The 27,019-nt window shown below is 47.0% G+C and overlaps 12 protein-coding genes across 12 annotated transcripts; 7 read left to right on the top strand and 5 right to left on the bottom strand.

Moving 5' to 3' along the window:
- Positions 1–680: 680 nt before the first annotated feature.
- On the top strand, positions 681–3,943 carry UBA1 (E1 ubiquitin-activating protein; the record flags this gene model as incomplete). The annotated part of the gene is made up of 4 exons (XM_049251094.1): positions 681–757; positions 817–902; positions 959–3,743; positions 3,805–3,943. 4 exons carry the CDS (start codon positions 681–683, stop codon positions 3,941–3,943), a joined length of 3,087 nt encoding a protein of 1,028 aa, XP_049109944.1.
- A 155-nt stretch (positions 3,944–4,098) lies between these two features.
- ECM4 (S-glutathionyl-(chloro)hydroquinone reductase) lies at positions 4,099–5,672 on the top strand (the record flags this gene model as incomplete). Its single annotated transcript, XM_049251093.1, has 6 exons — positions 4,099–4,371; positions 4,429–4,591; positions 4,649–4,735; positions 4,798–4,970; positions 5,025–5,191; positions 5,252–5,672. The coding sequence occupies 6 exons, from the start codon at positions 4,099–4,101 to the stop codon at positions 5,670–5,672; spliced, it is 1,284 nt and encodes a 427-aa protein (XP_049109943.1).
- Positions 5,673–6,187: 515 nt separating this feature from the next.
- On the bottom strand, positions 6,188–7,513 carry LOZ57_002010 (uncharacterized protein; the record flags this gene model as incomplete). The annotated part of the gene is made up of 5 exons (XM_049251092.1): positions 6,188–6,707; positions 6,765–6,797; positions 6,847–6,950; positions 7,002–7,063; positions 7,117–7,513. The coding sequence occupies 5 exons, from the start codon at positions 7,511–7,513 to the stop codon at positions 6,188–6,190; spliced, it is 1,116 nt and encodes a 371-aa protein (XP_049109942.1).
- Positions 7,514–7,598: 85 nt separating this feature from the next.
- Positions 7,599–8,366, bottom strand: LOZ57_002009 (uncharacterized protein; the record flags this gene model as incomplete). Its single annotated transcript, XM_049251091.1, has 4 exons — positions 7,599–7,752; positions 7,810–8,017; positions 8,079–8,159; positions 8,240–8,366. The coding sequence occupies 4 exons, from the start codon at positions 8,364–8,366 to the stop codon at positions 7,599–7,601; spliced, it is 570 nt and encodes a 189-aa protein (XP_049109941.1).
- Positions 8,367–9,009: 643 nt separating this feature from the next.
- SSN8 (RNA polymerase II holoenzyme cyclin-like subunit) lies at positions 9,010–10,068 on the top strand (the record flags this gene model as incomplete). The annotated part of the gene is made up of 3 exons (XM_049251090.1): positions 9,010–9,169; positions 9,240–9,449; positions 9,527–10,068. The coding sequence occupies 3 exons, from the start codon at positions 9,010–9,012 to the stop codon at positions 10,066–10,068; spliced, it is 912 nt and encodes a 303-aa protein (XP_049109940.1).
- A 2,169-nt stretch (positions 10,069–12,237) lies between these two features.
- On the top strand, positions 12,238–12,988 carry LOZ57_002007 (uncharacterized protein; the record flags this gene model as incomplete). The annotated part of the gene is made up of 2 exons (XM_049251089.1): positions 12,238–12,624; positions 12,686–12,988. 2 exons carry the CDS (start codon positions 12,238–12,240, stop codon positions 12,986–12,988), a joined length of 690 nt encoding a protein of 229 aa, XP_049109939.1.
- Positions 12,989–14,324: 1,336 nt separating this feature from the next.
- On the top strand, positions 14,325–15,548 carry LOZ57_002006 (uncharacterized protein; the record flags this gene model as incomplete). Its single annotated transcript, XM_049251088.1, has 1 exon — positions 14,325–15,548. The coding sequence occupies one exon, from the start codon at positions 14,325–14,327 to the stop codon at positions 15,546–15,548; it is 1,224 nt and encodes a 407-aa protein (XP_049109938.1).
- Positions 15,549–17,526: 1,978 nt separating this feature from the next.
- Positions 17,527–18,006, top strand: LOZ57_002005 (uncharacterized protein; the record flags this gene model as incomplete). Its single annotated transcript, XM_049251087.1, has 3 exons — positions 17,527–17,662; positions 17,723–17,850; positions 17,914–18,006. 3 exons carry the CDS (start codon positions 17,527–17,529, stop codon positions 18,004–18,006), a joined length of 357 nt encoding a protein of 118 aa, XP_049109937.1.
- A 593-nt stretch (positions 18,007–18,599) lies between these two features.
- Positions 18,600–19,517, bottom strand: LOZ57_002004 (uncharacterized protein; the record flags this gene model as incomplete). The annotated part of the gene is made up of 2 exons (XM_049251086.1): positions 18,600–19,227; positions 19,324–19,517. 2 exons carry the CDS (start codon positions 19,515–19,517, stop codon positions 18,600–18,602), a joined length of 822 nt encoding a protein of 273 aa, XP_049109936.1.
- A 598-nt stretch (positions 19,518–20,115) lies between these two features.
- On the top strand, positions 20,116–21,517 carry LOZ57_002003 (uncharacterized protein; the record flags this gene model as incomplete). Its single annotated transcript, XM_049251085.1, has 2 exons — positions 20,116–20,598; positions 20,657–21,517. The coding sequence occupies 2 exons, from the start codon at positions 20,116–20,118 to the stop codon at positions 21,515–21,517; spliced, it is 1,344 nt and encodes a 447-aa protein (XP_049109935.1).
- A 485-nt stretch (positions 21,518–22,002) lies between these two features.
- On the bottom strand, positions 22,003–22,783 carry LOZ57_002002 (uncharacterized protein; the record flags this gene model as incomplete). Its single annotated transcript, XM_049251084.1, has 3 exons — positions 22,003–22,351; positions 22,426–22,556; positions 22,619–22,783. The coding sequence occupies 3 exons, from the start codon at positions 22,781–22,783 to the stop codon at positions 22,003–22,005; spliced, it is 645 nt and encodes a 214-aa protein (XP_049109934.1).
- A 1,808-nt stretch (positions 22,784–24,591) lies between these two features.
- On the bottom strand, positions 24,592–26,779 carry LOZ57_002001 (uncharacterized protein; the record flags this gene model as incomplete). Its single annotated transcript, XM_049251083.1, has 4 exons — positions 24,592–26,182; positions 26,239–26,397; positions 26,459–26,606; positions 26,692–26,779. 4 exons carry the CDS (start codon positions 26,777–26,779, stop codon positions 24,592–24,594), a joined length of 1,986 nt encoding a protein of 661 aa, XP_049109933.1.
- Between the last annotated feature and the right edge of the window lie 240 nt (positions 26,780–27,019).

The raw sequence follows: 27,019 nt of genomic DNA, 5'->3' as shown, positions 1-27,019 counted from the left end.
TATCAAGCGGCGGAAGTCGCAGCGGACGTTGATGACGTACCGGCGTTACAGACTTGGCGCTGAAATATAGCATTTCCATTGGCTGAATGGCGTAATAGCTGTAATGTCTGGGTACGCTAGGCATCGCAACTCCTGCTCTTCGCTCACGCTCACTCGCTGCTCTTCCACTTCATCTTCGCCTCTCCCTGGCCGTCTCAGACACTCTCTTCGCACTCCAATCTGCGCTCTGCCCTCCTTACCGGTTCATTTGCTGAACGCCCCTCCGCTGCTAACCCCCTCTTCGAAACCCTGTTCACTCGCCCCTCCCCACCATCCCGCTCGCACCCCATAGCTTCCTACCCTTGCAGAGAGTCTTGCTTCTCGCAGGGCTTTCGGATATATTTACTTCACAATTTCCCCGCACGCCGATATATCAAAACCCAGGAAGCTTAAAAAACGAAAGGCTTCTGCTGGTGAAGCGTGCCGGCCTGAAAAGAGAATTATGGCTGTAGGCTACCACTGCACCCTCTCCTTCACTTCGGGCATGAATTAGTCATTCACGTTTGAAAGCGAAATGATTAATGTTCTTAGTGCTTTATAAATGCCTCTCAATGTACCTTACCTTGGTGTTTTCGAGGCATTGCGGTTGCACCACCATCAACTACGTTTTCGATACTGATTTATTTTACTAGGCCACAAAGATGGATATTGATACTGAATCTACAGTGGAAAAAATCAAGCATGGCGAAATTGATGAGTCCCTGTACAGCCGGCAGCTGTAGGTCTCCATCTAACTGTCTGTTTCCATTCTCCATTGCCTACTCACTTTCTTATTAGCTACGTTCTTGGCCATGAGGCTATGAAGCGTATGGGTTCGTCAAATGTCTTGATCGTGGGTCTCAAGGGGCTTGGTGTTGAAATAGGTATTCGTCGTCTAAATGTGATATTGTTCAATGAAGCTAATCGTCCTGCAATCTAGCTAAGAATATCGCCCTCGCTGGAGTTAAATCACTCACCCTCTACGATCCCACCCCTGTTCAAATTGCCGATTTATCATCACAATTCTTTCTACGCCCAGAGGACGTTGGCAAGCGCCGCGCAGATGTGACCGTTCCTCGTGTAGCGGAGCTCAATTCCTATACGCCAGTCTGCATACATGAAACTGACAGCTTAACCGAAGACTTGCCTCAGTTAAAAAAATACCAAATAGTTGTGCTGACTGCGACCTCACTAAAAGACCAGAGGGTCATTGCTGATTACTGCCATCAAAATGGAATTTACGTGCTTATTACAGACACTTTTGGATTATTCGGCTATGTGTTTACCGACTTCGGCAAGAACTTCACTGTAGGGGATAACACCGGTGAGGAGCCAGTTAGTGGTATTGTTGCTGGTATAAATGAAGAAGGCCTCGTATCTGCTCTCGACGAGACGAGACATGGATTGGAAGATGGAGATTTTGTGACCTTTACGGAAATCAAAGGCATGGAGGGACTCAACAATGCTGATCCGCGCAAAGTGGTAGTCAAAGGTCCCTATACATTCTCCGTCGGTGATGTCAGTGGCTTAGGTGCTTATGAATCTGGTGGTCTTTATACCCAAGTGAAAATGCCAAAATTCATCGATTTCAAGCCATTCAGCGAACAAATCAAACAGCCAGAGTTCGTCTTTTCAGACTTTGCTAAATTCGATCGCCCACCACAACTGCATGTTGGCATCCAAGCTTTGCATAAATTTGCAGAATCTCATAACGGAGAGTTACCCCGTCCTCATCACGAAAGCGATGCAGTCCTCGTCCTTGAACTTGCGCAGGCGCTCGCCAAGGATAGTGAGGAAAGCATTGAGCTGGATGAAAAACTTATTAAAGAGCTAAGCTATCAGGCCCGTGGTGACCTATGCCCTATGGCTGCTTTCTTTGGAGGCTTAGCCGCCCAAGAAGTTCTAAAAGCTGTGTCCGGGAAATTTCACCCCATTGTGCAATGGATGTACTTTGACTCGCTTGAGTCCCTCCCGACCTCAGTCGAGAGATCAGAGGAACTTTGCAAACCGACAGGCACACGATATGATGGCCAAATTGCCGTCTTTGGAAAACAATTTCAGGATAAAATTGCAAATATTAAAGAGTTTCTCGTTGGTGCCGGCGCAATTGGATGTGAAATGTTAAAAAATTGGGCCATGATTGGCTTAGCTACTGGGCCGGATGGTGAAATTATAGTAACCGATATGGACCAAATTGAACGGAGTAACCTCAACCGTCAATTCTTGTTCCGTACTAATGATGTTGGTAAGCTCAAGAGTGATTGTGCGGCGGCTGCTGTCCAAGCCATGAATCCAGAGCTACGAGGAAAGATTACTACACTCCGAGAACGAGTCGGCTCCGACTCAGAGCATGTTTTTGACGAGAAGTTCTGGGAACGTCTTGACGGAGTAACGAATGCCCTGGATAATGTCGATGCCAGAACTTACGTTGATCGTCGGTGTGTATTTTTCCGGAAGCCTCTGCTTGAGAGCGGCACCCTTGGCACAAAAGGAAATACCCAAGTTGTACTCCCACATGTCACGGAATCCTATTCCAGCTCTCATGATCCTCCAGAGCAGTCGTTTCCTATGTGCACTCTGAGAAGCTTCCCCAACCGGATTGAGCACACAATTGCCTGGGCCAGAGATTTGTTTCAGTCATATTTCGTTGGCCCTCCGGAATCAGTTAATCTTTACCTTACTCAGCCTAACTATATTGAAAATACTCTAAAGAAATCTGGGGCGGAGAGACAGACCTTGGAGAATGTACGAGATTACCTCGTCACTGAGAAGCCAATCACTTTCGATGACTGCGTTATATGGGCAAGACATCAATTTGAGAAGCAATACAATAACGCTATCCAACAACTCTTGTACAATTTTCCAAAAGATTCGAAAACATCCTCTGGTACTCCCTTCTGGTCCGGGCCCAAACGTGCTCCTACACCCTTAAAATTTGATGGCTCTAGCACAACGCATCTTGCCTTCATTATTGCTGCCGCAAACCTTCACGCCTTTAATTATAATATCAATAACCCAGGCGTTGATAAGGCCTATTATCTAAATATCGTTGAAAACATGATAATACCGGAATTCGCCCCGAGCGCCGGCGTTAAAATTCAGGCCGACGAAAATGAACCTGACCCGAATGCCCAACCTGCCGGAGGACTGCCCGATGATCAAGAAGAGCTCCAGCGCATTGTTAGCGCCCTTCCAAATCCTAAATCTCTCTCAGGACTCAAACTTGTACCTGTCGAATTTGAAAAAGACGACGATACCAACCATCATATCGATTTTATAGCAGCAGCGAGTAATCTTCGAGCAGAAAATTATGATATTCAACAAGCAGACCGGCACAAGACTAAATTCATTGCTGGAAAAATTATTCCTGCCATTGCCACCACAACGGCACTTGTGACTGGCCTCGTGATACTTGAACTATACAAGATCATCGATGGCAAGAAAGACATTGAGAAGTACAAAAATGGCTTTATTAATTTGGCCCTTCCATTCTTCGGTTTTAGTGAACCAATCGCGAGTCCAAAAGGAACATACAAAGGGAAAACGGGCGACGAGACTATCGACAAGCTTTGGGATCGGTTCGAAGTTGATGATATTCCCCTCGCTGAATTTTTGAAGGTATTTCAAGCGAAAGGATTAGACATCAGCATGGTTAGTTCCAATGTTAGCCTTCTATACGCAAGCTTCTACCCACCAAGTAAGGTGAAGGACCGGTTGCCAATGAAGTAAGTCCCACCTCGCCGGAGCTAGATACGTACCCATTGGCTAATGATATGCTATGTTCAGGATGAGCGACTTACTCGAACATATCAGCAAGACGAAGGTTCCCGAGCATCAAAGGAATATCATTTTTGAGATTACAGCGGATGATCAATCTGGAGAAGATGTCGAGATTCCTTACGTGATGGTGAAGTTAGACAAGTAGATGTTTCGCTCATTGATGTGTAATGAACGAAATAACTACATGGCCAGAATGAGCAGTGTTCCCCTCAGCCTTGATTCTCCAGTGGCCCGTAGATTATTAGTTCATGAGGCTATGCTTAGCAATGTTATTCATAACCAGACATCCAGACCCTCGCAATGCTTATTTGCAGATTTGTCATGCGCCACCATGCAGTAGCTGGATGGGCCGAAATCCGAAGATTATCCGTGAAGCCAACTATAAAGCAGTTGCGGTGGTTGCAGTGCGGTCTTCCATCATTACACTCGCTGTTATCATCGTATTTTCAAGCTTCTCTGATGTTCCAACCCGCTGTTCGGCATTCTCTGCTGCTGAACAGTCTCAAGTCTCCATCCCGTCTCGCAAAGCCCCTTACGTCTGCCAAGAACCCTGTATTTGCACTGAACATGTCGGTGCGTTCCCAACTGGCCCGCAAAGAATACAAGATGGTGGCCTAATTATTTTGCTAGACCGCGAGTAAAATCACTAATTGGGTAGATCCCAATGATAAATCTGGAGAATTCAGACGCAAGCCGTCGGCTTTTCGGAACTGGATATCTAGAGAAGCTGGAGCGGAATTTCCCCCGGAAAAGGATCGCTACCACCTTTATGTCTCCTATGCATGTCCTTGGGGTATGTTTTCGCCCTATGGAGCTTGTGAATGATCAATGGTTGATTCTTAATTCCCAGCGCACCGAACATTGGTCACCAGGAAGCTGAAAGGCTTGGAGGACTTCATACCCATTACATCTGTGCACTGGCACATGGGAGAGCAAGGTAGATACAACACTCGCCATTGGTTTTGTTACTATGGCTCCTAGCTAATACGAATCTCGAAGGCTGGCGTTTCGCAGTTGCGGACGAGAAATTGCCGGGAGAAACCCACCCCGATCCGCTGCACGACTTCACACACCTTCGACAACTCTATTTTGAGTCAGACAAGGATTATACCGGTAGATTTACCGTGCCAACATTGTATGACAAGAAGGCAAAGCGGATCGTGAGCAATGAGGTAGGCATCAGTGATCAGACATTGAATGACTCCTATATAATAACAAGACGCTAGAGTGCTGAAATCATTCGCATGTTCTATTATGAATTCGACGATATTTTGCCTGAGAAGTATCGAAATGTAGATCTTTTCCCAGAAACCCTGAGGAAGAGCATTGAAGAGGCAAACGAGTGGGTTTATAACACTGTTAACAATGGTGTCTATAAAAGCGGGTTCGCAACGTAGGTTTTGGCTTGACGGGGCGAGATACTACAAAATGCTTACTCGATCCCGAATTTTAGGACTCAAGATGCCTATGAAGCTGCCGTCATCCCGCTTTTTTCCTCCCTAGACCGTATTGAATCGCATCTCGCCTCGAAATACAATCCGGCCGATCCGTCTAGTATCTACTTTTTTGGCAACACTGTGACTGAGGCTGATATCCGTCTCTACACTACAATTATTCGATTCGATCCAGTCTACGTACAGCATTTTAAATGCAACATCCGTGACATTCGCTCTGGGTACCCCGCTATTCACCGCTGGATGAGGCACTTATACTGGGATATACCGGCGTTTGGAGAGACAACAGAGTTCGAACATATCAAAAAACACTACACGAAAAGTCACGGGCAAATCAATCAGTTTGCAATTACCCCTTTGGGACCTGTGCCCGATATCTTGAAGAAAGATGAGGAGGTTCGAGCCGTTTTGACGAAATAAGGGCAAATTATTCACGATTGATGTATTTACCAGCATGACTGGTCCAGATAATGCAAACTGTTCCATATATCAACATTTCATAATGTAAATAGCTAGGCCGCATGCTAGGAGCAATGGCTCTAATACCTGTTTTCCGCGGTGCTGTTCCATGGCTTATTCCTAACGAGAGGGTCAACGAATCGATTTGGCGTGCACTGATTGCACTGCAAGTTCTAGAAGAACATCATGAAATTATGTACGATATCAAGTCTCAGCACCAATATGCCAGTGGTGCATATTTTTAAAGTACAGGGGTATAAGAAAAGTATGAAATGTCGCTCAAAATGCTCTATGCAAAACTAGAATGCGAAAAGGAATATCAACTCCAGAACAGAAATGGTGATTTCTTCACACTGGGCATGGGGCACAAGGACGCGGGAGAGTCACTCAATGATTTCGATATTTCATCCGTAGTGGAAAAAGAGGTAATTGTTTTATGCGGTTGAAGAGACGAGTAGCTCCAGGGGTCCACTTAATCAATTCAATCCAAGAATCCTCTTGGAATTCTCATACACGATGTAACTGATAGAGACTGATGGCACAACCTTCAATAGATTCGGTGTCAAACCTCGATAAAGGCCACGCAGGCCCTCACTTTCAAACGTTTTTCGTGCCACGTCCACGACACCAGTGTATGTAGGTTTGTGTAGAATAGTTCCTTGGGCTTGTAAACGGGTACGTAAAACATTCAGCGGGTATACCATCGATGCACTGAGAGCACCACTGAAGGCTCCTATGGCGCCTGTGGTAAAGTTGCTAAGTGGTGCATCCTCTTCATGGCAATGAAGAAGACGGGCCTTGCGGCTAATCAGAGTTGATTTCAGGTATTCAAATGTCATGAGGTCAATGGCTGCATATGGGAACATTCCTATAAGGCCAAGTTGAAGTCCACGATAGTATGCAGAAATGCCATTTGAAGACCACATTTTTTTGGCGGTTGCGAGAATGAGCCGATTTCCTCGAAGGCCACCTTCGACGGTCTCGCATTGCATACGACTATAGGAAATTAGCTTCCAAAAATACAAAACCGATGGTGATAGAGTAAGTACATACAATTTTAGGGTATCTAAAGGATAAACAAAGCACCTAAACGGTTAGAATAATAGAGTATATCGACCATGACTAGTGCTCTTACTGAGAAACCATGCCGCCTATGCCGCCAGCCAAAAATTGGGAAACTGGAAGCAGCTGCTTGGGATCATGATGGCCCTCGATTCCTGCAAACATACGTCTGGACGCCTGAAAACGTGTAAGTTGGTATATGAGTCATCTTAGTCACAAGGCACTCACTTCATATGCCCCAAACTTGATAGCAGATTCAGGCATAACCTTGGCAACGTTTAAACCATTTCCTACTGACTGTTAGTGTTTTGAATACGAAGTGCGATCGAGGGTGAGAGCAAACCAGCAAACAAACTCCTTATGCCGCCAGCACGCCATAGGTCTCTCATTGCCTGGACAATTGGCCATGTCAACCAACTCGCTGCTTCGATAGCAGTACCGGATTTCGCGACATTTGCTATCATGTTATGGGATTTTGTCTGGGCAATCAGGTATACTTTTAGTCGATCAAACGGTGCGGTGGCAGTTCTGGACACGACACCAGCAGCTCCACCGGCAAGAAAGTAGCCTATGTGAGGTGTGCTTTCGGTCAATATGTGTTCAAGATACCGACAATAAAGCCACAGCGATACAGTCCAGGGTAGAGAAAGCCACTGTAGCTCAGAATCTTCGAGCAGAGACACTGAGCCATCAGGATGATATCGACATATGGTATCTGGGTAAAAATCGCGACCTAACATGGTCACTGGTTTGCTCGACGTAATAGAAAGATGAGAAACAGAAATAAACCCACAGGGCGGTTTTTTGCATATATAAAGGAAAGATTTAAGGGAGTTTGTCTGTACCTAAGCCTTGAAATGGTTCATTTATATGCACATCACCCTCAGGATTTAAATTTCCTGTTGCCGAATAGTAGGACAACAGGGCTCTCATATTGGAGCCATGAGCTGGATTCGCGGGAAGGAAAAGAAGGAAGTCCCTGCTCACAGTGAGCGGCCCAGAACGTTTATAAAGTCAAACAGACCACCCCACATACCTCCATTCTTCAAAACTGATGACTCCATCGTTGTTTGTATCCACGTCGGAAAAAAACTGGTCCAACTTAGAGTTACGGACTGTTAAGCCGGCGCGTGCAAACGCAGATTTTAATTCCTCCTTGCTCACATGGCCGTCATGGTTGCGATCAATACTTTCAAAAAGTTGCCCGAGTTCCTTTTCTGCGTGTTCGACAAAGGCTTCGAATTCTAGAATTATATATTAGAGGATGGAATATAAAACACCATTGCATGCAGTTGGTATGCCCACCATTAAACTGGATTCGACCATCCCCACTCGAGTCAACAGCTGTCAGGATATCTTTAACGAAGGAGTCTGCATTTTTAAGAGCTGAATTTATCTGTTAGTACACATCTCAACACAAAGTCCACTGATCAACCTTGGGAGAAATATGAAAGAAAAAAACTCACGGTGATCCATCTTCTTCAAGCCCTTCTGCAGGTCATTCAGGTCAACCTCCCCAGAGTGACGAGAGTCGAGGATCTCCCAGAGGTCATTGATCCTCTGTCCGCGCTCATGCTGTGACTCCCTTCTCATTGTTCGAGAGCAGTGGTAAAAATATATCTTTTAGCACAACAAATTGCTCTTTATAGGACCAAAACAAGTTTGCTGATGCATCCAGTTTGTTTCCCGCACAGAAGCGGGTGTCGTCCTGGGTGTTGCAAACGTTGGTCATACATCAGATATCCAGTACTCAGAACATTTCCTAGATCAGTTCGTGTAGGAAATCCCCAAACCACAGACAGCGCAGATGACTTCAGAGCCTGACGGTCAGCAGGAGTTTTTTGAACCATCAGTAAAGCTGCTGAGTGGGATGGCTTTTTGCGCGTTTTCATTGGCCGGCGGGCACTATTCTTGGCATTAGCAGGCAAACAACTCAAACAGACCTAATGACGTTTTTCGCTGGGCGCGAACAGAGCAGATCGGGCTGCGGAGTATGAGAACTCAGTACGGAGTACTCCGTATTTGACGTCGAATTGGCTGCGTTGCTGCGTGCAAACTGGCATGCGGCGCCCGTTCACGTCAGGTGGCCATGACTTGCGTCGCTATATCGACGATGTAAACGGCTTCTGAATACCTTTTTTTTGGCTCCGGATCGGCCTGCGTACCTCTTTCATCCGATACAGCGCGACGGCTATTTTGGATCGCCGTAATTAGTACAGTGAGAAGTCGCAGTTCAATGGCTGCTGATTACTGGGCTTCGACTCAGTATCACTCCTGGCTCTTTGATCGTGAGGAGCTGGGCGAAGCGAGAAAGGCTCTTGCAGACGCCGAACGAGCATTCATTCAACAATATCCTCTGCCCGATCTTAGACTTTTTAACATATACATACACCAACGTGAGCCATATGCTGTGAATACCCAGAAGATTCATTGTCGCTTGGTACTGACCTAAACCTTTGCGATTAGAGTTGAACAAGCTATCGAAACGACTGACAGTACGGCAACAAGCAGTCGCTACTGCTCAAGTTTATGTAAAAAGGTTCTACACCAAGGTGGAAATACGACGGACAAATCCATATCTTTTACTTACGACGGCATTCTACCTTGCGTGTAAAATTGAGGAATGCCCTCAGCATATAAGGCTGGTTCTGGGAGAGGCAAGGGGGCTCTGGCCAGGTTCGTATCCCCCTTTTATTCTTTATCACTGGAGGCCTAGGACGATATATGGGGAAAACCCGGCTTACGTTGGTTAGAATTCATTGTCCCTGACGGCGCAAAGATCGGCGAATGCGAGTTCTGGCTTATATCCGAATTGAACTCGCAGCTGATATTGCATCATCCGTACCGAACGCTTTCAGAGCTTCAGAGCGCCATTCCAATGACATCGGAGGAGTTAGGATTAGCATGGTCTATCATCAACGACCATTATCTCACCGACCTGCCGCTGCTACATCCTCCACACGTGATAGCGGTGACAGCATTGTGTATCGCCGTGATATTCAAGGTAGGCCAGCAGCCCGTTCTCATTCCCTCGGGGCCTTCTTCGGTTACGGGAGCATTAAGAGAAGGATGCACCAACGTTTTATCAGCGATGACAGACAGGCCGAGCGGTAGTATGCCGGCCCGTATACAAAGTACGGTTGACTGGATCGCGAATAGTGAAGTGGACATCGAAGCAGTTGTTGAATGTACACAAGAAATCGTTTCTCTATATGAGGTGTGGGAACAGTACAGCGATAAGTTGTGTAGGGAGCAGGTGGGAAGATTTGTGAAGAGTCGTGGATTGGATAAATGATGGCCAGATCGCTACCCACATAAAGCGGGAATGCCGGCTAATGAAGATCAGTTACAACCCTCAATTCTTAGCTGGAGCCATTATTAATTATAACTCCGTTCCGAACAATGATAGCTTCTACGGATATTTCTTCCTGGCCCCTATATCAGGGGGCTGGGGTAGGACGAACGGGAACAAATCGACTCCCAGTCATTATTTTCCAGAAACTCGGTATTATTATTCTTGGTTAACAGCACCCTTGAACGGAAACGGGGTTTCTTGTCCAAATGGTTGTCTCGGATGCGCGACAGAAAACACAGCGGCTTGCAGAGAGCCTATCACAGGGCGGCTTCCAAGTGTTGGGCCCAGAAATGACTCGTCACATTCATGCCAGCTAAAGCAGAGCAAGAAGGAAGACTTGCCGCTGATCTGGTCTTGAAACTGAGTATAGAATGGAGTGCATACGTGCATACGTGCATACGTGGGGAGCGAGAGGACCGTTGGCGGGTCTGATGGAGTACTACTTTTCTGAGGTCGAAGCGCACGTTTGTTGGGGGGAATTGAAGGTTTTTTTCGCGAACAAATAATGGTCTTCTATTAATAGCCGAGCCATGCAGAAAACTAGCTGGCGTCCAGGCTGGTATGTTTGAAATTGGGCGCGCCCGAATAATAAGCATGAAACGGGGCTAGGAGGAAGTGCTACCTCCTTCGTCATACGGCACCTGCAGGCGGGTGATTAGAAGGCGATGTTCCATGTATCAGGTACTCCGGACATCCAGCCCCCCACATCAGCAAGCAAACAACGGACCCTGGCTCGTTTTGCGTGCACAGGACGCGGTGCAAATGCCAGTAGTCTTTTTGATACCCGGAGCAGGGCGCGAATTGCGGTGTCGAGGTGATTGGTGGCCTACGGTGCCAGGAAGGATTCTCCGCATTTTCGGGGATCTGAGTTTCGGCAGAACCAGCGTGGCTGGCAGGAAGCCTTCACCAAGACTGGGCAATTTAGCGCATCCTCCATCCTGGTGTGACTAACAAGCACAATCCGGCGTCAGGGCCGGCGGGCAGTGCCTCATGAACCTGCTCACCCTAGAATCTTGTTTCGCGGCGGGTACGACGGTGATAAGATAAGGAGCACGAGCGGGGGAGGCCGGCCAGCACCCCGGGCCTGCGCGACGCACGGCGACGACTCGGGGCTGATCCTGCTGCTGCGGGTGAGAGGCACGCCGTCGCTGCGCGCAAGGCTGCGGCGGCCCCCGTAGCGAGCCAGGGCGTATGATTGGGCGGCGGCCGCAAGTTCGCAACGGCGGGCGGCAGGCAGCGCGAGTCGTCGGTGTGCCTGGCAGGCAACGTGCCGGAGAGGGGGAGCGGCGCTGCTTATGTCACCGACGATCGTCTGCGCTAGGCCCAAATCGCGCTTGCCAAGAGAGGCTTTTCGGACGCCCGCACTATCGACCAGGCCTGAAACCCTGTCGGCGGCCGCCGCTGATTGGCCCGCTGGTGACGCCATAACGGGGCCAGAGCTCCAGCATCGCCACTCGCCGGTCTGGATGCGCCCCACCCCCCACCAGGCCTGCCGGGTCCGGCCTAGTGCGCTGCCCTACCGTGCCGTGATTCGCCAGCTGCCGGCATGGCCTGCCCCTGCCCGCCAATCAGCACGCGGCCGCCCGCCACCAAACACGCCGCAAATTAGCGTTTTCGTGTGTTGTCACTTGACTTGCGCTAGCGCTGCGTATGCTTGGCGCCCCGGCTAAACCTGCCGCGCCGCCCGCTCCCAGCGCTTCGCCCGTCTCGCCGTCCACCACACCGACTCTTTCCCTCCCTCTTCCCGCTCGTTGCCTTCGCCTCCTCAAACAACATCCCACTTTACACCCTCACTTCCGTCCATTTCCATCTCCTTCGTCTCTTCAGTCCTCTTCATCGCTCTCCCGGTCCTCTTTGCCTTCAATTCCTCGTCCTCTTCACCTTATTCCCTTTTAACTTTGGTGTTCTGCCTTGCTTCTAGCCGTCTCGCTGTCCTGATCCGGTTATTCACGACCAAGTGGCCATTATTGATCCCGCCCCCTCACCGGCCCTCCGATTCGCCCGCCGCTGCCGTAATTCCATCGACCACGCAAGCAGGCCGCAACCAGTATATCGTGAATGAGCAACCCACTTCCTGAGTGTCCGTTGAGCCTCGCATTCTAGCCCCCCATGTCTTCCTACTTTTTTTCTGCGCACCATCCGCACCACGGAAGCCAACACCAACACCAGCAACACCAGCATCAGGTCCCACAGCAACATCAGCAGCAGCAACAGCAGCAACAGCAGCAGCAGCAGCAACTTCAGCAACAGCAACATCCGGCTCCTCCAACCCATATTGCCCAGCATGCTGTCCACACCCACCACGGCGGCCGATCTCGCCGCACCCAGAAAGTTGGTGGCCAGAATGCTCAAAGGCAATTTCGTGGGGTGAAGAGCATGCGAGAATTGGCTGAAGCCCCTGCTATCACTGCCTTTCGTGCTCGTTTTGAAGCTGGCCGGTCTTTTGACCTGGATGATGATCTGGAATTTTGTCCCAATCTTTTGACGGAAGACGACGTATGTTTCTTTTGACTACTTGGGGAAAATAGCATTATCCAATTAACCCGCCATCGTGTAGCTCCATTCTATTGCTTCTTCTGCTTCAGATCGCTCGTCCCTTGCCAGCGTTTCTCCGGATTCCTCCCCGCTCCAGCACCAGATTCAGCCGGCCCACCAGATTACTCCCGCTATTTCCTTATCTTCTGCCGCTTTGAGTTCCTTCAACCCAAATAATTTTAATCATATGAAACTCCATCAACCTTCTGCCGTTCGGACACGAAACGCCATTCCTATTGTCAATCCGAGTACTGGAATGCGTGTATCCAGTCCCCCATCCTCCATTTCCCCCGGCATGATGCAGACTGACCAACGTCGATGGTAAACATGACTTGGGGAAATTTGAAAGAAGAACTTCTTTCCAGTCAGGTATACACTTTTTTTCCGCCATGTCGTTCGGTGCCTTTCTGCATCTGCTGGGTCGACCATCCTTTTGTCCCCGTTTCTTCGGTTTATATCCTTTAAAGTTCGAGTACGATTCGTGGATCACCGTTCGTTCGACTTCTTAATACTTTCGACCTGTAAATACAATCTTTCCTCGACCTTCGCTCCGCCCCTGTCCTTCCCGTCGGTGATCCAATGTTTTATACGAAGAGACGTTTTAGTCATTTACTGAAAGCAAACGGTGCATTTCCACCATTGATTTTCGTTTCTGCCGTCATTTGATATGTGGTGGTTCTCTTAAACTTTCTTCTTTTTATTGGAAAACAAAACAAAAGAACTTTTCTCTTGGTCTTACCCAAACGATGAAATATAGAAAGAGCGGCGACTGTGTTTACCTTTTGAAAAAAGGCTGTATAACTCGATTGTGGAGTTTGTTTTTCTTTTCTTCCCCAAGCAAGCGAATTTTCTTGTTGACCACATTTATACATTTTTACATGGTTGGGATAACGGTGGGGTACTTATGTGTGGGCGAAATCTTGCGTGATATCCAGGATCATATTATTTTTGGGCTCTGGCTGAACTGGAGTGAGATAGGACTCTACTTGATCTTTGGTTATAATTTCATTTTTTGATCTTTTTCTGCTATTTGTTTCTTTGTTTGTTGTCTGTTATAGACAGAAATGATGTATGGGTGCATTGCCTTCGCTATTTATTCCGGTCAGCCGACGCAGCTTTTCCCTTGGATATCTTGAAGAAAATATGTCCATTTTTTTATACTCTCGTTTATTTACTACCATTTCACTATTCTGGAGGATTCTGATTCTATTTTTCTACAGTGAAAAGAAACACATTCTGAATGTGGCTTGAGATAAATTAACAATTCTGTTCCTTAACCCCTTTGACTCTTTGCTGATTCTCATAGTGTATTTTTATCATTCTCCACCCTCCATCTAACAAAAGTTTGGTTAGAGTACCGGAACATGGTTACTCCGAGAACCTTGAACTAGCGGGTGGAGACCAAGCTTCTTATCATCTCCCAGCTTTCAATGGCCCCAGCTGAATGGTTTTCCTACAGCAGTACTACCTATGAAGAATATCCACAACTCAGGGAGCTTCCTGCGTCTCTTTCTTGAGATTCAAGTCTATTTTGAGCCGGCAGACAGAGACTTCGCTTATAGGATTCATTCCGCAGAGGGTGGTTTACTAAATGATCCTTTCTTTTCTGCCGCTCGCACTCCTGCCAACATTTATGCTTGAGCTAACGATCTGAAGTGCTCATGTGGATGGATTTACGCAGTGTCGAAGTTGTTCCCCGGACGTACCAAGAAGATGAGTCATACCGCTGCGTTGGAGGGTCCCGGCCTTCTCACTGCTCACTAAACGCCATTGTTCGCTCGGGTCATAACAAATGGCACATCAAAGTCACCTCCAGATGGACGCCCGGCCAGCCAAAGAAGAGGAAATCTGAGAGACGTTTAGAGTTTGAACGTTTCATTTCACACATTGATTACGGCTCACTTCCGCCCCTCCTCGACAACACTGTTACAGAGATAGAGTTGGCAGTTGTGACAAAACCGAGCTTCCCAGGTCCTCATCCAAATATGCTTCCCTTGAAGTCAGATGTAAATACTCTTCCAACTTCAGGAAACAGATTTGCTGAGATCGCCAGCAAATTAAGTTACAAAATTCGAGAGGATCCTTTGAGAGTGACATATCCTCATCTTGAGGAATTATCGGTGTCAACAAGATGGGTATCGGATATCCAGACAAAGAGAGAAATTCAACATGCAGTACCCTGGATCTCTCAAGTTCAGCTTAAAAATGACAAAAACTGGTACATCTACAAGGAGATCGACGGGCCTTTCCACTCCCCAAGAGACAGTGTGGTACTTCGGCAAGAACTACAGAATCTTAAACTCTTTCGCGGTATATCAAGTGTCGTACAACTAGTTGCTGTTGTTATCTCGAAAAACCCGTACTTGACAGCCGATCAGGATTATAGCCCATCTGTCATGCGAGGTATCCTCTTGGATTACCATTCAGGAGGAACATTGGAGCAGGCTCTGATGGAGACGGACGGACGCAATCGCCCGTGGTGCAGATGGGCGCTACAGATTGCTGAAGCCCTTAACCAGCTACATCTCAGCAATATTACGCACATGGATCTGAAACCTTCGAACATTGTGATTGATCACCAAGGGAATGCCGTTCTAATTGATATAAGCGGTATCGGAGGGGTCACTCATGGATGGCTGGCGCCGGAAATGCAGGAAGCATTAGATCCTCTCTCTTTACCATTTGAAATGCGCCGGAAAAATGATGTTTGGGCTTACGGTCAATTAATATCGGCCATGGCAGAGTTTAACGACAACAAACGAGAGGAGAAACTAATGGAGAGCGTTGCAGCCGCTGCAACAGCGAAAAACCCTGGCTTGCGGCTGGATTTATCGTGCATCATTGCGAAACTGAAGCCGCTTTTCGCTAAACCAAAGCTAGTGTGATATCAAAGTCGGATCGTCTCAGCCTCCCACCACACCACTACTTTTCACGAAGGCTAGAGACCGTAGATCAATTGTGGCTGGCACCCTTAACTATGAGCGACGGGTTGACAATACATCAGTCAATAGTCGCTCCAGTCGACATCTGCCTCATCAAACCCGCCATCACTCCAGCCGCATATCAGAAGTCTAATTTAGAAGCAGTCTCGTTAGCTGAGATGGGTTTCACTGACCAGGTCCTTCACGCATAGGGGAAGCCTTGCCATCACACCCCTGAAGACCACACATCCGGCTAAACCAGTTGTGACGGCTTGTGTTGAGGCTCCTACCGTGCATACCTCTTCTACGGAGTATTACATTCGCTTCGGCGCAAGTATTGCTTAGGACCTTATGGTAATGGCTACAACGGTGCACTCTTTCGAGAAATCGGCACATAATAAATATGCTTGGAACGAAGTTTTGGAAAAATCCGTGCATGAGATGCAAAGGAGGTTATCGGAGAGCAGGATAATAAGGCGGACTGCTATTTTCAGAACACGTTCAGTTTGAGAGTATAGATTTTGAGGTATTATAGCCATGGCGCTTGATGTCCTGCCTTTGAACTTTTTATCTCTTTGCACAGACTTTAGTAAAATCTCATTTTGTAGGTTAACAGGGGGTTTCTGCAACTGGTTTTTTGAACGAACAACAATACAATTTTCTGTAGATCCTGCCTACTAGAGGTCTCCATGTACTCCGTACGGAGTTTTGATCCTAGGGGTTATAGGGGTGTAATCTTATCATGTGAATTCATGATTGAGATGTCATGGTAAGACAAAGTGCAAGGGGATTGTTGTTTGTTCAAAAGTCAGTTGCTGAAACCCCCTAAACGGACTTTAACTCAGTGCATATGACATAAAAACCCTGAAAGGATCACTCTATACGGAGTAGTCCAGGTCTCAATATCATGGAATACTACTAAAAAAGACTGAAGAAATAAGTATATCTTAAAAACTATCTAAAAGCTCTGAAGTAATCAAAGAAGTAATGTTTGCAACAATTAAAAAGATATGAAAGACTTTTTCAGTAAGTTATCTTGAGTCTGTGATTGACAGTATCTCACAATGTGTTGAAGCTGTGATCAAAGCTAAAGAGTACCAAATCAAATACTAAATCTTGTTATTTTTTTATATTCTTTTAATATGTATATCTACTTGTAATTCTCTACATTTTCTATTAATTTTAATGTATTCTGACATCTAGTTGTTGAGATAATAAAATTTGAAAATCATCTAACTACATTGGCAGATGTACTTTTTGGTGGGGGTGCCAACACTTTTGACGAGGCACTGTAAGTTCTTCTCTTACTGTAGTATATTAATACTATAAGTGCACAATACTTTCTGTCTTGCACTGTAGGCTTGATACATTGTTCTTTACCGCCTATCTATTAGGCTTGCCACTCTACATCATTCCAGTTGTGCACTGGTAACATCCATATTTAAAACCAGTAATTACCAGTTAAGACACACCACCCATGTGGGCACCTGGGGACCCTAGATCTTCGCCATTGACGCATCATTTGTCGAGAGCATACCGCCAATGACATCATAGCTTCCATACATATTTATGGTTTTCTTGCTTTGAAGAGGTATATAACATAAAGCTAATGCAATAAAAGTAGTTTCTGATAATATTCGGTAAATAAATACAGCTCTAAGTGATTCCCCCATACAAACATATCCTAAGCGCGTACATAGCGCGGCAGTAAGTACTCCGTATAGACTTGCATCTTAATATCGTCTTTTCAAACGCAGACGAATTGACTTTTGTTGGGGTCATAACAGAACCGGAGAACCTGCTTTGTTACATTTCAGGGCTTTTTGCTGGTTCGTAGCTCTTAGGGCCACCTTTCTACGTGCTTATTGTGACCGGAATTCTTACAATACCTGTCTAATAGCACAAGATACTCCATACATCTCGACGGATTAGAATTCCAGATATGCCATTTCTTCCGATATCCAGATATCAACTTTCCCGGACGTCTGTCCAACCATGGAGGCAATTTATCCTTGGAATATCCTCCCAGTCCTTCCACTCTTCGGGGCCACGAAGCGTTCTGAAAGAGTCAGACAGACGTAAGTAGCAGCAATCCCAAAGCAGGGAAGCCAGTGCTGACATGATCCGGATATTCGAAGATCGTGACGAACACCCAAACATGGCCAACGAAATTGAAAAGCATAAACAAGCTCAAATCAGGCGTCAAAGGGAAGGTAAGGGAAACGCTGGGTGGGTAGAAGAGCTGGCAAGTTCTAGTGAGGAGAATGTATGTTTCCCCAACCGCCATACAAGGCCTCGACTGAGCTAAATATGGGGTCTTGTGTCGTAGGTTAAAGCAGATAGGGGAGAAATCCACGATGCTACTTTCGACAAAATTCAAGAAAAGGTTAAGGAGGGGAAAGGGAAGGCGAAGAGATCATGAACGGAAACGAAGCGTTAACCTGAAGGGTACTTGTCGATTTGCGAAGTTTGATATTTTCCATTGCTCCTAGTTTGACTGTAACCCACCGTATTGCAAAATAAATTGATGGCACCTACTGTTGACACCTCGCTTATGTCAGTTATGTGACATACGATTTAACAATTGAAATCAAACAATCCAAAATCTTACTGAAGTAGGCTGTCCCGTGTAGAGAAGGACCTGAAGTCATGCTGGCCAAGTAGCAAAGCCTAGTTGGGGTTGGAAAGAATATGTCCGATAGGAACGTGGCTATGGAATATCATATATATGCTGGGAAGCATTAGTAGAACAAAATAAAATGCAAGAGTATATATCTGGGTCTGATCTGTGCTTCACAGCACCTTTTGCACCTGAAACGCCAAATCAAGAATATCGCCATACCAAACGGAAACCTCCCAAAAGTCCAACCCTATACAGGAAAATACAAGAACGACAAGAAATTCCTTGTCCAGCGGGTAGGTGGACTGACAAGGAGCATAAAAAGCGAGATCCAGTCCTAATAAACGGAGCGTTATATTTCGTTAAAGCTGCCATGATGCTAGGGTGTTGTTGGATCATTTAAAAATCACAATCAAGATTACCAGGAGAATTATCAGTCCGATAATCCACATGATTCCTTGACTGCCCCTCGCGTTGCGTTTGAACCGGCCGAGTCTTCGCCGCGCACCGTCCAGTCTGCCTGTGTGGCGCTCAACATGGCCGTCTACTTCATCGAGAAGTGCGACTTGGTTCTCTAGCTCATCCCCGATTTGTATGCTGAGCTGGTGTTGCCTGCCAATTGATTCTCCTAAGCGGTCGAGCTGATCATCCTGCTCTTGCATGATCTGGGCATGCTGGCTGTGGATTTGCTCATTAGAGAGGTCAGAATGGTCAAGCGAGGGGGATGGAGAGTCCCGATATGGTTGTAGGAGGGCTTCGCGGTTGGGATCTTCCTCTTCGGCCTGTGCAGTCAGAGTATCGGTGAATCTGACAGATTTTGCTATTGGATGTTGTGGGGTGGGATGTTCAAGGGTAGTTGAGGCAGATGCACTGCTGGTATTAACAAAGCCTCCTGTTAATGAGGAGCCTTGTACTTGCTCGTTAGAGGGTGGAGAAGGATTGTCTGCACCGTAGAATTCGAATTCAAGGTCCTGCAACTGTTGCCGGATGCTAATGGCTTCTTCTTTAAAATCACCGAAAGATCTGCGTCTCGGATCAAATATTAGTTCCATGCTCAAGATAAAAACGACAGTATCCGAGTCGATACATTGGTATTCATCAGCTGGGAAGGAGTCTTACGCGTCACCCTCTTCTTCAAGGCTCCTGGCCTTTTTCTCAACGCCTTCGACACCCTCGCGTAGCGAGACTAAGAAACGAGAGATCTCTCCATCTTGGGAGTTAGGTTCAAGGTTCAGAGAGATGGCCCTCTGTCGCTCTAGGAGACATAATTTGATATGGTCTGCCAGGAGGGAAAGCTGAGCCGGGGCACTCATATTTGCAGTTGCAGCAGGTTAGACGAATAAAAGGAGACGTGGGGGGTTAGGCTCGGGAAACACTGCAGCTTCACAGGCCGAGTTCCGTCGAAATGGGGATTTCAGAGTGCTCAGGCCACTGCGTTGGGTGCCAGATGCGTCGGGCGGCGTCTGGGCCGTCGAGATGGCGATGAAACGGTCGCTGCGCGAGAGCCCCGGTAAGTAACGACGCGTATTAATTACGTATTTTCACCGAATTCGCTGCCTAACTGTCGCGTCACACCATTACATACATCGTCCCGTCTTGGGCCGCCTTGACTTCCCCCCTCCCCATCCCGTCTTTCTCCTTCTCGACTCTCTTCCTCTTCATCTGTTGGGAAAGGTTTGTCATGACCGCTGTCCTTTTCTCGCTTTGTTCCTGATAACTCCATCTGGGGTTCAGTCGGCCCTCTCGACAGGTAGGTTCTCTCTTCGTTCTGTACTTGTTCTCTGATGTTGTCCTAACGGTCTCCCACGCAGAGGGGAATCCCGCCCTCCCACGCACTTTTGCCAACAACACACTCGTTGCAACGTCTTACATTCCATCGACGTGGGACTTACAACCACTGGATAAGACAATATGGCCAAAAATCTCGTGGATCTTCGATCCCTCGAGATCGCCTCCAAATATGATGGACACTTAATGTGCCCTATCTGCCACTGTCCCTTCGTTCACCCCATGCAATTGAACTGTGACCACATCTTCTGCCAGCACTGCCTGGATGTTTGCGTCGGACTTGATACTTTGGACGATGTTCTCTGTCCCACTTGTCGATCGCCTATCGATCCCGCCATTAAGAGCGCCCCCAGACTTATTTCAGCAATGTGTGATGACATACTCGTAAAGTGCCCTTACAATGCTTACGGGTGCGACGAAGTCGTGCAACGATGCCATATACAGGCGCATGTCGACAAATACTGTGACTATATGCCTATCCCATGCCTTGATGTGACCTGTAAAAAGATGATCCGTGCCAAAGATGCCCCCTCGGATAATCGCTGTCTACATGAGTTGCACGAGTGCGAGGACTGTGGCGAGATGATAGCTGAGCTTCACCTTAATGTGCTTATGAATCCACTCAAAGATCGTTGTGAAATGCGTGACTAACTTCTTATTTCAGAGACATCTTAAGAAAGAATGCCCGCAAGCAGAAATCAAGTGTTCTGGCTGCGGCGCTACATTTTGTCGGAACAAACTTCAGGAGCATGATGAAGTCTGCCCTACAAGCCCTTGCCGCGCCGCTTCCTATGGGTGCAACGTCAGGCTCTCCAAATCCGAAATCACAGCACATGAAGAATACTGCCCGATTATTGTCCTTGGACCGTATTTTGAAAAGCAGTCAACACGTATTGCATCCATGGAAGCTACAATTAGGCAGCTTCAGCAACGTAACGAAGTTCTCGAAGAAGGTATCGCCGCCATCCGCTCTTCTCTACAAATAAACCCTCCTATATTGCCAACGTCAGAGGGTGCGCCAGACCCACCAGAACCAGTAGTTGAAGACGCACCACCTCCATCCATTTCGGAGTTTCAGACCGAGCCAGACGTGCTGCCAGAGCCAGATGTGCGGCCAGAGCCAGCCGCTCCTGTCGGCAATACAAACCCCACCACCTACCTCCTCTCCATCCACGAGTCCCTCCGCGATGACGTTGCTCAACTCAGCAGCGCTTTATCCGACTTAGATGCTCGTACAAATATGTCTATCATGAATGAAAATATTCGCCTTCGGGAAGACATGGCCCATATAAGCGCAGGGTTGAATACAGTCCGAATGCAGGTACATATGCTCATTAATTCTCGCCTACATCAAGGGCAACAAAGGGCGATGACTCCGCGACCCGCCCCACCTGCTGGTAATGGAGGGACCAATGAAATAGATATCCCCGGGCCGTCGACCGCTACTGGCCAAGATCGAGTCGAGCCAGATTCCCAACCCAGACCCAGGAGACTCAGCGACAGTCGCGAGGGCACGAAATTATGATTTCTTTTCTTTTACTTTTATTTTTCCTTGTGGAGAGTTTGGAATACCCCCTCTTTTTGGTTTCCTTCTCCTTCCTTTCCTTCTACTTCCTCATCTTCTTCCTCTCTTTCCTATTCATTTTACATCTCTCTTCTAAAACATCATTCTCCTACCACAAGCTTCTCTCGGAAGTGCAACAGTCTAAAAAGTGGTAGGAATTGGGATCTTGGACAAATTTTCAAAACATGTACACGCTGGACTCTGGGCTTCTTGATCCCATCAAGTCAATTAACGGCGTACCTACACACACTGCAGCTCTTCTACTAAGGGAGATCTAATAGGTTTATACAGACCGATAGGTCTTGGAATTTTACAGATATAAACCATGTTTCGGTCTATTGTTGAGTTTATATAACTACTTTATCAAGGAAGTTTAAAAGGCGATCATTTTTCATCGAACGTAAAATACCAAAAAGTTTTACATTGCCCATCCGCCCAAGGTCCCTTCACAACGCAGCAACTACTATCATCGCAGCAGCACCACCCATCAGCCATCTTGCTGTTCCTGTCACTTTTGGTGCACCGCCTGTGCTAGCAGCCGCCGCGCCCCCACTACCGTTGGCTGAAGCCGCGTTTGCTCCGGCACCAGTTGGCTCTGCTGCAGCAGCGATGTTTTTGAGCTTATCGGCGCCCGCGGTGATGGCGACAGGTACGAAAACCATGTTCGAAGGGTCACTGAAAACGGCGGACGTCATAGTAGCTTCAGCCGAGCCACTGGCACTGGCAGAAACTGAGGCGACACAGGATGCACTACTGGTACCAAAGAGTTCACAGCGCACTTCATTTTTCCCATTGCTTGGATTCAAGTTAGCGCTAGTTTGACATTTGAGGACTTTTAGCAGACACGGAAAGATTATACGAATGCATACATATTATTGTCAACGATCGTGTTGGTCATTTCATATGTCTTCGGGCCTTGGGCAATCGTTATTCCAGACTGCTGGCATACATTTTGATCGACACTAAGTGGGCAGAGAGCGTAGGATGTGATGTCTGGCCTCTATTCCACGCATAGGACGCTGGGTTAGCTTCATGCATGCCTACTATGGCCGGATATCTCACAGCTGCAATCACAGACGCCCCCAGAGACATCTTTTCTTCGCCATCGCCGAATTGGGGCAGCCATAAGGATACTGTAGGCGTGGGTTCTGTGGGGTTTTGAGGGTTTGCAGCAGTCAAGGCACCAAAAAGGCAGGCCGACAAGAGTGATATCGATTTGGAAACCATCTTTGTGTGTTCCTTTTTTTTAATTCCTCTTTCCCTTGTTTTATTCAGGGCGTTACTCTGCAGGTTCGAATATAGCTGCGGCTCAGCCGTAGCACGTAGTTATACTATTAAGATTAAAGAAGTATTGGGAGAATGTAAATCCAGAGAGTGGCAGTTTTCTAGAGAAGGAGACTATTTCAAAGAAGCAAAACGACCTTCTCTGGCCATCGCGATGATTATTATACGAACCGCAGCCACCCCAGATGACACTCATCATGTGCGAAATTCTCTGGCGATGGTGGCACTCGACTAAGAATGGGCCCCTTTCGATGCGCCCAAACCGCGAACGCATTGACGATCTGTGACGTTTAGCGACAATCTTAAACACGACATAACGGCTGTTACTGGAGCTTCCAGCTGCATTAATTTCGGGTCGCGCAAGGGGCAGGCGAAGCTTAAAAGTATACGAACCGAAGCCGTCGCAGATCGTGGATTCTTATTACCATTAAAGCATCAACTGATATTAAGCAGGGCTGAAGCTGAGTGCTCCGTACTTGATGGCTGATGATAAAGAGGCAACTGACAAGATACTTGCATTGACTATCTAGTTAGTTAACTAACTATAGAACCCAATGGGTTCACTTGCGGGCGTGCTGGTTAAATGCAGAGAAAGATTCCAGGGACAGATAATTATTTTCTACCAACACTACAAATCACGCAATTAACTATCAACGTCCTGAAGAGCATGGATATTGCATACCTAGAGAATACTGTATGCAAACTTGCACTTCCCACTTTCCCAGCCATACCTCCACCAAGCACAGAGGAACCCTTGCTAATGGACCCTGTAACAGCAGGAACCGGAGTCACAGTGATACCTGAGGCGGCTGAGACAGTTGCATGTACGCCCCCATTCATTGTCACCATAAATGTGCAAACCTTGTTCTGGCATTTTTGTTTGCCTAAGAGCAAATACCAGCCAAAAAATATCCTCATATAGCATCATGAAACTAAGAAACTTACGTGCTGGGGAGGCCTTCTTTTGTTAATTCGAAGGTATGGTCACCTTGAGCCAGGAATTATCCGTCTTTTGCAGAACTCTAGGCTTACTCCCGCATGACACATGTTGTAGGGTATGATATGGGTTTCCTGGTCAATATGCCCAAAATCGGAACGTCAAGAGCAAAAATGTTAAGAAGTAGTAGCGATCCCTGGAAGCTATAGCTTCAGCGTTTCTGTGGGTTCTGGTAGCTTTGAGAAAGGGCATATTTCAAAATAGATTGCTGAGTATGACTTTCTAGAAAACACAAAGTCACTGAACAGTTACGTATTTTGGGCTCAGATGGCTATTTGCAATGGGAATTATGGCATGCATTGGGGTATCAACAGCACATAAAATAATCAATGCACTTGAAAAGAAATGATGAACTTCAGCCATGTTTACTTCATATGGCATATTTCGGAGGCCAACAATTAACGTCCATCGTGATTGATTGCAAATGTTTTAAACAAACTTCCCAAAGCGAGCTCGAAAGAGGATCGGCGTCGACCTCAAACCAGCTTACTAGCTTAACTATCCCCTAATCGCTTCAATGAACTCAATGCCAGAACGCCTTGTGAGAAGGAGCAACAGAGAAAAAGCATAGAGAGAAAAAAAAAGTTCATTGATATTTACATCAGGGAATCCCCCGAGAAATCACCAATTGAGCTCTGGTTATAGCCGCTAGAATGATGATAGACACAGCACCGAGCGGATGTACGACATTGAGATACGGTACGAGATCATTCGAAGTATCTTCAAATACATAGTTCTGTACATTGAAATCGTCCTAGGAGAAGAATTTGGAGAATTTTTGAGACATCCCAGAGAGGTTGGAAAGCTTGTCCCATGGCATCGAAGATGACCCAGAGTTGGACTGATTATTTTGCGAACTACCAGTGAGTCCTGCAAGAGCAGAAAAGCCTGGGATATTGGCGAATGGATTGGCCTCATTACCGCCTGCATTACTTGCAGAACTATCATGTGGCTGATTTTGTTGAGGTCCATGTCCGTGGGTATGGGGATTACCCCCGCCACCTGTATGGTTATTTCCCGCCCTTACGCTGTCAGCGCCTAAAATCTCGTCTAGGTTCACTCCTTGATCTTGTTTAGACTGTGCCCATTGTTGGACAACATCGAACATAGCCTGGTGAGCCTCATTATTCGTATCTCGCAACGCAGGGTGATGGAAAACGGTTAAACAATCATGCACAACCTGGTCGACGGAGAAGTCTGAATCTTGCCAAGCATAGAGAACTCGTGGGACGACGTATTTCAGAATAGTTGCAGCCACATTTCCAGCAGGGTCGTTGAGAATGTTCGAAAAATGATCTTTCGAAAGCAGCGAGTGTGTAGGATCTGTGCAAGTAGGGTCAGTCCATGGCTCGAATTGATGCTGTGCAGAGGTGTTGAGGACTTCTGAAGAGCCTTGCTGTAGTTGTTGCGATGCAAAAGTAATCAGTGGCCGGACAAATGGCGCCAGGAGAGAATAGACAAAGATAGTTAACGTTTCTGAGATTTTTTCCATCAACGATTCAAGCCCAGGGATCTTCTCCACTATGGAGTTGATTCTTCGAATGACTTTGTCCCTGAAAGCAAGAATGGGATAGATCTGTTCGATTGTTTTCTGTGGGTCAAAGCCTGCCATTCCGGGAGCATTCGAACTGGTATCACCAGATGCTCTGTATTGCTCATATGGTTCATCGTAATTTTCATGGCCAAACCCCCGAGATGCGCTATGTTGTTGCTGACTAGCCTGGGCTTGAGATTGCTGTTGCAATTGATGTGCTTCAGCGATAAGATCTCCCATCCCAGGGACGTTTCCCAGCATGCCTGATAATCCGTCCAAAGGTCCTGCTGACCCATTAGCTTCAGCATTTCCAAGAGCGTTGTTTGCACCCTCAATCTCCGATTGGGTGAAATGATCTGTGGCTTCGCCAATGACCGAGTGAAAGAAGTCGACCATGCCAAAGGTGCCCGTCACCAATGGAAAAATATGTTGCCCTCGAACATCTATCATCGTTCCTTCGCCTGTATGCGGGAAGACATTCGACATCCCCATTTCACGCAGCACAAGTTCGCAATAATTTGTGTGGGCGCCGAAGTCTTCTAGAGTATGCAATCCCTGACCAAGACAACGTAATGCCTCAAACAAATCTTCTTCGCGGCCTTCCTGATTGTAAACTCTCCCAAAATGGATGCTTCGAGTAAAGCTATACCTCACATAGCCTGCACTCGTCGCCCAATCTCCTTGTTCATTGGCGATGTAATTTTTCATGCCGGTTTCTGGGTCGATTTCCAATTCAATTGCCCTTACAGGGCCACGCAGGCGCTGATCATACTGCCGTGCATCCTTATTATCGGCGTAATCTTTTGGGTTACTTCAGTTATCATTAGCAAAGCTGAGTGGAAGATATCGGCAGCATTGTTTCCATACTCAATGTGTTCCTCGGGTCGATACACTCCCAATCTTTCTGCAGTGACCTCGAATTCGCCCGTGGCGTAGCCGAAACTCATAATCGAGAGAATCCATACCAAAATACGAATAATTTCTGGCTGCAATTTCTGTAATGTGCCGACATCCATTGCTTGGGAGCTAGACACAAAGGCACCGTTAGCTAGTGGGATAGTTATATGACATCAGTAACTATACGTACTAGTCTCTGAGCCAGTTTCCAAAGTATACTCTCTGGACCATGCTTGATGTCCACTTGTGGCCTTTGATAAAGGCAAGTGTCTTGAGCAAATCTTCAATGTCTCCATGTCGCCAATTTTTACCCTCAACCGCAGAAATAGATGCAATGTCTAGCCAATCGTCAGTGGGATCGAGCTCAAAAGGTGATTGTCATATGGTATTCCATAGTGTAGGGATAATTATTGCAACACTCACTTCCTGCACCAAAAGCATTGACTTGCAGCGGAAGCAGCACAAGCACTGCGCAGACAAGAAGCACAAATCTGGTATCCAGAGAACCCATGATGGCGTTCTGGCGTCGCTAGGCGTTTTCCAAACACGATCCACTTGGTCTTGAAATCGTTAGGAAGATGAAGGTGTTGTTTGTAGGATGTTGAGGGTCTGTGGTGGGCTGTTGACGCGGGGTGATTTTATAGCAACACAACAAACTATTACAAAGCGCGTGAGGGATCGGATCTTGTTGCCGGTGACTATTTTGCCGGGAATGCCCCTCTCCTCCTCGCTTCACATCGCCAGGCCTGTC

This window comes from Ophidiomyces ophidiicola (assembly GCF_022830035.1).
Source record: "Ophidiomyces ophidiicola strain CBS 122913 chromosome Unknown scaffold_5, whole genome shotgun sequence".
Lineage (NCBI taxonomy): Eukaryota > Fungi > Ascomycota > Eurotiomycetes > Onygenales > Onygenaceae > Ophidiomyces > Ophidiomyces ophidiicola.
The sequence above is the reverse complement of the archived record's forward strand: the minus strand, read 5'-3'. Positions and strand labels throughout refer to the sequence as shown.